This window comes from Salmo salar, chromosome 13 (assembly GCF_965601325.2).
Source record: "Salmo salar chromosome 13, fSalSal1, whole genome shotgun sequence".
In the NCBI taxonomy this organism is placed as follows: Eukaryota; Metazoa; Chordata; class Actinopteri; order Salmoniformes; family Salmonidae; genus Salmo; species Salmo salar.
The window spans coordinates 93,196,406-93,204,244 of record NC_138303.1 but is presented as its reverse complement, the minus strand read 5'-3'; the positions used below and the strand labels follow the sequence as shown (position 1 = coordinate 93,204,244).

General features: G+C 40.4%; 2 protein-coding genes across 5 annotated transcripts; one reads left to right on the top strand and one right to left on the bottom strand.

The window, feature by feature from the left end:
• Positions 1-458: 458 nt before the first annotated feature.
• Positions 459-4,046, top strand: LOC106568218 (E3 ubiquitin-protein ligase RNF185). Of its 4 annotated transcripts, none has more exons than XM_014138364.3 (7): positions 459-613; positions 1,486-1,695; positions 1,854-1,872; positions 2,003-2,115; positions 2,234-2,285; positions 2,722-2,839; positions 2,955-4,046. In XM_014138364.3, exons 2-7 carry the CDS (start codon positions 1,541-1,543, stop codon positions 3,050-3,052), a joined length of 555 nt encoding a protein of 184 aa, XP_013993839.2. In that variant the 5' UTR covers positions 459-613; positions 1,486-1,540; the 3' UTR covers positions 3,053-4,046. The 4 variants fall into 4 exon arrangements, with proteins under 4 accessions (XP_013993839.2, XP_013993841.2, XP_013993838.2 ...); XM_014138366.3 differs by having other exon boundaries at positions 461-613; positions 1,503-1,695; XM_014138363.3 differs by lacking the exon at positions 459-613 and adding an exon at positions 1,026-1,199.
• LOC106568213 (uncharacterized) lies at positions 3,834-6,597 on the bottom strand. The gene is made up of 2 exons (XM_014138359.3): positions 6,321-6,597; positions 3,834-5,276 (listed from the first exon to the last, which is right to left on the bottom strand). Exons 1-2 carry the CDS (start codon positions 6,448-6,450, stop codon positions 4,453-4,455), a joined length of 954 nt encoding a protein of 317 aa, XP_013993834.1. The 5' UTR covers positions 6,451-6,597; the 3' UTR covers positions 3,834-4,452.
• Positions 6,598-7,839: the final 1,242 nt, after the last annotated feature.

Genomic DNA, 7,839 nt, shown 5'->3' with positions numbered 1-7,839 from the left:
ATAAAATAATAATAATAAACCTATGAGCATTACCAAATGTGATATTTTAAAACATTTCCTAATTGATTTACAATGTTATATAACACAACTAAAATATATAAATACCAAAGTATTAAAGAAGTGTCTACAGTATGTCAAAATGTAAGTTATCTATAGCATAATATACTTTTTTGTGTCTCTCTGGATTTATTTATTATTTGTATTGTTTTTGTTATGTGTGATATCTGTACATTGTTTTGTACAATGTTTGTGTAATGCATAAATACAATTCATACAAAACTCCCCCAAAAACAACGGGCTTGGATGCAGTCTCCAGTTCTTAATATACCTCGGTTGTTCGAGAGGAATTTAAACCGCAATGTATCATGGGTAAAATGTGACTGACTGACTGATCTACCAATGATAATTAGTCATTATTTACGTTGCAAGGTGATTTGTACATTAGTCCGTTGGCAGCCTCCCTGCAGTCATTTTGATGCTCTCGAACACAGCCACCTTTGGTGCTTTTGGGTCGCCTTGTTAACGGCCAAAAGCACAGCTTAGGACGAGATTTACCATTGAACTACCTGCTTTATGTATCTTTTTGGGGATCTGACAAAATGCACATGGAAATGTGAGTTATAAATCTGTCATTCTCATTAAAAGCAAGTCTGAATGATAGATCTGTGTTTCCCGTTTTTACGTTTTGTTCTTGCATATTTTACTTTCGGTTTTGTTCACCAGCTTCAAACAGCTGATAATATAATATTTGGGGTTATGGAAAAGATCATTAACAGCGGTTTAGATGGTACAAGTATTTTCTACACTATACTTGCTTGTTTTGTCACATAAACTGAAATTAAACGAACTATTCGAATTTTAGCAACTAGGAAATGCCGAGCGATTTCTGCAATGGTCAGCTTTAATCATATTTATCACATCATGTAATCGCTTTTGCCACATTCCAATGGAGGTGGGAAATAAACTACAATGTAGGAAATTAATATTATTTGTAAATCAGTCAGTCACAATTTACCCATGATACATTGTGGTTTTGAGCCTCTCGAACACGTCCATTGGTAACCAATCGGCGTAGCAGCAGATACCCAAGTAATCTATCTGAAACTTGAATTTAACTTGGAAACTTGAACGAATAGGTGGCTTTCTATCTAGATATCTGTACCCACGACACCGAAGATTTGTTTGAAAAACGCAAGGAGGTAGTCAATTATGTGATTTGGTGTTACGCCGATGATTTAGCGAGCTATGTAGCTACATTTATTCTATTCTATTTCTAGCTAACGCGCAACGTTAGCATAAACGTTTTGTTTATCTAGTTAATGTTAGCCACACTGGATCTAGCTGCCACGTTAGTTAATGTGGTAACTTTTCTAACGCCACTGGAGCATTGTTAAGCAACATTTATTGTAAATCATAACGCAAGTTTGACTTTGGTTTATCTCGATTCTCATCTGTTTGGATTAATTTACACATACTAATCTACAGGCAAGTGGGGCGGCTAGATACATCACCCCACTCTACCTCCTGATCTGTGGAAACAATGGCAAGTGCTGCCGCTGTCTCGACCGCCACTGAGAACCCCAGCAGCTCGACTGCTGCTGGGGATGGTGGCAATCAGGACAGCACCTTCGAATGCAACATCTGCCTGGACACCTCCAAGGATGCGGTGATCAGTCTGTGTGGGCATCTCTTTTGGTAAGCACCCTCTTGTCTTGAGACTGTCCCTCAATCAATCACAAATATAGAACATTCTTCCTTATCTGGTACCCAGGAGAGGGTTTGTGCACATAATTCAATATAGTAATTTAATATCTCTTCTATCTCCCATCCTTTACATTCCCTGTATCATCTAGTTGGCCCTGTTTACATCAGGTAAGTCAATTGATATGTCATTTATTTTACACAACCACTGTCATCAGCTGCCACCTGACCCTTTACCAATGGATGTTTTACTGCTACTCTGAATGTATCATGCAATCTTAACCCCCCCATGTTTATGCAGTGGTTAGAGACCAGACCTAACAGACAAGTGTGTCCAGTGTGCAAGGCAGGCATCAGTCGAGACAAAGTCATCCCACTATATGGCAGGGGAAGCACAGGCCAGCAGGACCCACGGTGGGTTGATGTACTCAACATGAAAGCAGGGAGCTCAGTTTGCATACAATCCTCAGTTATTTACTCTGAATTCCACATCCCAAACTACTGTTGTCAACAACTTGTCTCTCATTGTTAGGGAGCGAACGCCTCCTCGACCACAAGGACAGAGGCCAGAGCCTGAAAATCGTGTAAGTACTGTGTAATACAACCACTATCACCAAGCCATTACTCTCACTTTTTAGACTGTCCACAATTATTTAGCAAGGATGTTAGCAAAGCTCAATACAGATGGTTCTACTGTGTACCACCTGTGTTTGCAATGTTGGCTGCTGTATTGCACTACCCATTCATGATGAAACTATGACACGGGACGCTGTAGTGAACCTGCCCATAGCTGAATTCATTAGCAGAATTAACTGTCTCACTGGGACCTATTAAGCGCTGCCTGAAGAGCTCTATTTGACCCCTTGAGAATGACGAAACTTATAGCACTAGCGATTGCGTCACATCATCTCTCCCTCGAAACACCTGTTAAAGTCAAGTTTTTTGTACATATGGAATAGTCATGTTATAACCCTGGGTTGGTGCAATGTTATTGTAAGGTTCTCTTTCTTCCCATCACAGGGATTTCAGGGGTTCGGCTTTGGAGATGGAGGATTCCAGATGTCTTTTGGCATTGGTGCCTTTCCATTTGGCATTTTCTCTACAGCTTTTAACATCAATGATGGAAGACCACACCCAGGTACTTTAGCTGTGCAGGTTGAGCATTGTAACAATGTTTCATCAAAAATGTATTGTGAATGGCCCCCTCTACCTTGAAAAGCATTTATTCACTCTCCACTGGTTACCCCACACAGCTGCCCCTGGGACCCCCCAGCACATGGATGAACAGTTCTTGTCCCAACTCTTTCTTTTTGTGGCTTTGGTGATTGTGTTTTGGCTACTAATCGCATAAATGTCTGGGCAGCCAGGACTAAGGCTCAAGTTGGATAGTTCTTAATACTCTGTTTCCAGATACTTGTTTGATTTTGTACTTTTCCACATTCTAAGTATTGTCCTCTTGACTTGGCTAGCCATTGGTTTATTTTCAGTAATTGAGATTAAACTGTTTGATTACATCTGTACTATGAATCCTACAGAAGTCTTAAAATAGCCCTACCTCTTCATTTCCATCAATGTTGTGTTTTTTAATAGACATTAAGTTCCTTGGCTGGCAATATAGAACCAGATATTAAAAGAAGAAATGGCAAATCAGTAAATGTAAGGTACCAGATATACCCTCTGTGTTTATATGGATATAGATTAGGAGCGGTATGTTCTGTTTCTGAACATATCAATTCAGGAAGAGATGTGTCATTGGTGATAGACTTTTAAATTGTTGACACAATTGCCTTTTGAGTGCCATTACCAGTATGCAGCCATATTAACAATACAGTAGTACATTGTGTGGTGTCAGCAAGGGAATAGTCCAAAAGAGCAGTATTGATATGGGTTTAAGTTATTGAATGACATTAACTGGTATGTCCTCAGTTGCCATAGGAGCTATTTTGTTAAGACTATTTCTCATGTTTCATTAAATAAGGTTACAAAATGGAAGGATAAAAGATTACAATTTAAAGGCGCTATTTTTGGTTGAATGATACTGTCATTGTCTACTAGTAAGACTATTATTTAGTACAAAGGGAAATGTAGAATTCTAATGCATATGCTTATATAATAAAGAATTTGGCGGGATGTGCAAAAGGTATAACAGATTGTATTCTTCAACCTGACAACGATCAAGATGAATGTCATGAGTAACAGAAGCTGTTATTTGATAGTGTTCTCCCTCACTAATTGATTGTTTACTTCACAACTTTCTCACTGTAATAAACGTTTTCAAATATATAAAAAATATGAATACATTGATTAAAATAGCATAAGCATCTGTAATAAAGACTGTTTGCATCCCTATCCTACTGAGAGAACTTTAAACAAACACCTTCATATTGGTAGTCAATGTTTTTCTAATCAGGCTGCAACCCCTTACTGCCATTCAAAGAAACATTCAACTTTAGAAACAGAATAACAGCCCATTGTATTTCCAATTGGGTTAACTTGCATTCATAACAGCGAATGTTTTAAGATCTATTCAAATAATTGATTTGGTTGTTAATCAACCATTGTGAAAAATGAAAGTATACCTCTCAATATGATACCACCAAAATGTGGTTATTGTAAAAACAGATGATGAATAACTTGGCTCTTCATGTTTTAGGAGAGAGAAATATATTTGACAAAAAATACTTTAGGTCCAAAGAAACAATATAACTTCCACTGAGAACAACCCCTGTAGACCCTACAAAAATGAATGAGTTATGTCTCTGGCTCTTCTTGTGACTCTGGCCCTTGGTCTTCTTGAGGCACGGGCTCTGGCAGTTCATTGGACACTGTCACCAGTGGGTCTTTGACAGTCAATGGCAGATCTACACTAAACTCTGCCTCATACATTATCTGTTGGATCTTAATTTTGGTCTCGCATCTTTTTTGTGGAGCTAGCCTCTTCAAGGCAGGAACGAAGCTGAGAAGAAACATCTCATCCTCGTCACAGTGTCGGTTAGGGATCATGGAATCTGAACTGTGATCTTTCTCTTTGGCCAGCAGCCTCCTGTTCTTTGTGGAGAGCTTGGCAGGAGTGCTTGAGGAACATGGTGAAGCAGGGGACTCTTGTCGTGTCTGAGGCCTTTTCCTGGTTGTGTATGTTGATAGCTGGGGAGCTGAGGATGGCTGGGGCGCTTGGGATATCTGGGCACCTGGTGGTAGCTTGGCCAGGAAAGCCAGCTGGGCCATCTGGGTGCCTTGTTGAGCTGGGGACAGCTGGGTCACAAAGGCTAGCTGTGACATGGTCCCAACCTGGGTTGTATGGGTTTTCATGTTGTTTACCAGGGCTGTGTTGAGTGTTTTGACAGGTTTGATCTCACTCTGTGTGCTTTTATTGATTGTATCAGGGCTCTCCTGGTTGTCATGGTCTGCATTGCCGTTTCTAGGTTTAATGAATGGTTGAAGAAAGTTCAGAAGTTGTCTGTATTTCCATCGACTGGTGGTGCGCTCCCCTGTCTCCTCCTTACTCCTTTTCTCCTGTCGTACTTCCTTGAAGTATCGGTCTCTTAGATTCTTCCATTTCCTTTTGCACTCTTCAGCTAAAGGGATAAATCAATGATAACGATTATGCAATATGGATTAATCATACTCGAGACTTAATTAGATGCATTTCATATTGAACAAGCTAAACATGGAGAATATTTGACTAAATGGAAACAAATAGTTATAAGTAGCTAGTATGATTAACAATGTATTTTTGGCCAATGAGTCAGAATAAAATGGGAGCATTCAAATTTTAGAGGTGATTGAACACCTCTCCATCCCAATGAGGGGGTTCGATTAATCTCACTGGGGCGCCAGGGCTACCTCCCGGGCTTGAGATACGTGCCTCGCTCTGTCCGACCGCAAAGTCGGCCAAAAAAAAAAATGGACGTTAGTAATTAGTAGGATTGTGTTTTCCCTTGCAAAAGTTATTGCTTTGGATAAAAACGCTTTATCTGCCTAAGCAACTTAAACGAGTTAAACATTTTATGGAAAATATGTTTCTGGACCATGTACCATATACTGCCCGGTTGAAAACATGACCAAGCCGACCCCGCTTTCGCACGTTGATGTGACCGGCCGTTGTCCGGTCCAACCCCGGCCAGCGTATAATAATAAATAACTCCCTCATTGATGGAACCTAATCGGGTTCCTACTTATAAACTGTCAATTTGAGGCTCTACCATTGAGTTGGTCGGCAAAAAAATGTGCAGTGCTCTCCATTTAATGGAATTTTTTGTTAATTTCATTGATGCGGTGCCAAGCTACTCGTGGCTCATTGCGCGGGTGGGGAACGGAACATTTTTTTCCCCTCGTGCCGCGGTGTCTGCAGTCTGCGCTGCGCTCCCGAATTCGTCTGCCTCCCCATTGACGTAAATATGATTCACGCGGTTCTTGCGGCGAGGTGTTATTAAAACTCAACGTATACAGATGCTATTCACGTGATAAAAAAAATAAAAAATACAACAAACGCCATAATTTCTAAACTTGCCCCATTTCGACAAACAAGTCAGATTGCTTACAACTAGCTAGCTCGCTAAGATTAGCTCAAACATTTGCATCAACGCAACTTGATGATTTGTAGAAATACCATAGCTTACCTGGAAGAGCTGTCAATGCGCTGATTCTCCGCCAAGCAAGGGATCTTGTCTCACCATTGCGGTAATCTGGCAAAGTTGTATTATACAGCTCAGGAAAATTAAAAACGGACAATATCAACTTTTCGTCCATCTTGACTTGAGAATGCGGTCTGTCGCGCGCGGAAGCGACGGTCCCCCGCCTTTCCGCGTGGTTACGTCAAAGCGGTATGTACAGAATATCGCGAGCCGATCCGCTACCGCATGCGTGTCCGTGCGCTGCCCGTCCTACTTATTCTGTCATATCCCTACTCATCACAAGAGGGCAGTACAATCCCGTGTTCTGAATAGTTTAAGACCGAGGACACCCAATCAAAGCACTTACAAACCATCTCTGGAACACCTGTTCTGAAGGAGTGCTCATCAGGAACAACCAAACTCTCATAAATATACATAATATAATATATACCAGACATTAGGCTATAGCTAAGCAAATGTGGATTATAAATTAAGTGCAAACAAACTGGAAAAAATCTGTGCAAATGCTGTGTCTCATTTCAAGTAGTACTGTTATTTCAATTTTCTAAATATCTGATTGTGTGACATGACAACTGGCATATCAGCCAAGACATTAGCGGAGCTACTGGAAAATTCTATAAAATATAATGCGATGGGATGTTTAATTGATTAAGAAAGTATAATTTTGTCAAAATCACAGTTAGAAAAAGTAACAGTTTACCTAATACTGTAGGCCTTTACTAGCATTTATTCAACATATAGTAATAGCCTATACCACTAAAGAACCATAATTACACTCTGTGTAGATACATCTTCCATTGCTCCTACAACTCTTCATTGTGTGTAGTCAGTCCACTGCTGTCCTGAGACCTTTTCTGTACCATTCCCATTATTTGAGCCTCCACACATGGCATTTTGAAAAACAGCATTTGAAAATGAAAGAGAAAGGGCATCATTCCACAACACATCTATTCGTCCTGCTCCTCTCACACCTCTGGGGTACCTGCCTAGTCCATTAGGGGGTCCACACCCACCCTCCCTGTCCCCCTCACCTTCCTTCTGCACCCTGTCCACCTCTTCAGCAGGTGTCTGTTGGACACAGACTGCCACCGTATTCTCATCCATTATTTCACATGCCTGGTTGGAGAAACCAGAGAGGTAGTCAACTTTCGCTCACTTGCCTCTTGTTCCTGCTGCCTCTTGAGCTTCTGGTCCTTGGGTATAAAGACACAAGTCAGGCCGCTGTTTAATATCCATTCACATAATTGTTGAATAGATAATCTCAAATTGCTTAATTTGGATCCAAACTGATATTCACTGCCAATCCCTCTCTGAACTAATTGAATGATAACAACTGAATCCTTGTATACAAAATTAGTAGCCCCCTGTTATAAAATGCTGAACTACTAAACTTTGATGACCTAAGATCATAAACATGCAAACGGCTAATCAGATTGGCTGGCTAAATATAGATTTACATGAACCGTGCAGTGATATCTTATAGCATAAAAATGTGCACTGGGAC

What these genes read in the sequence shown, in the direction of transcription:
- LOC106568218 (XM_014138364.3), top strand. Translation starts at nt 1,541, where the DNA reads ATGGCAAGTGCTGCCGCTGTCTCGACCGCCACTGAGAACCCCAGCAGC. An exon ending in GGCCAGAGCCTGAAAATCGT is followed by an intron (nt 2,286 to 2,721) that starts GTAAGTACTGTG and finishes TTCCCATCACAG; the next exon opens with GGATTTCAGGGGTTCGGCTT. An exon ending in TGATGGAAGACCACACCCAG is followed by an intron (nt 2,840 to 2,954) that starts GTACTTTAGCTG and finishes TACCCCACACAG; the next exon opens with CTGCCCCTGGGACCCCCCAG.
- LOC106568213 (XM_014138359.3), bottom strand. Translation starts at nt 6,450, where the DNA reads ATGGACGAAAAGTTGATATTGTCCGTTTTTAATTTTCCTGAGCTGTAT. An exon ending in CGCATTGACAGCTCTTCCAG is followed by an intron (nt 5,277 to 6,320) that starts GTAAGCTATGGT and finishes TTATCCCTTTAG; the next exon opens with CTGAAGAGTGCAAAAGGAAA.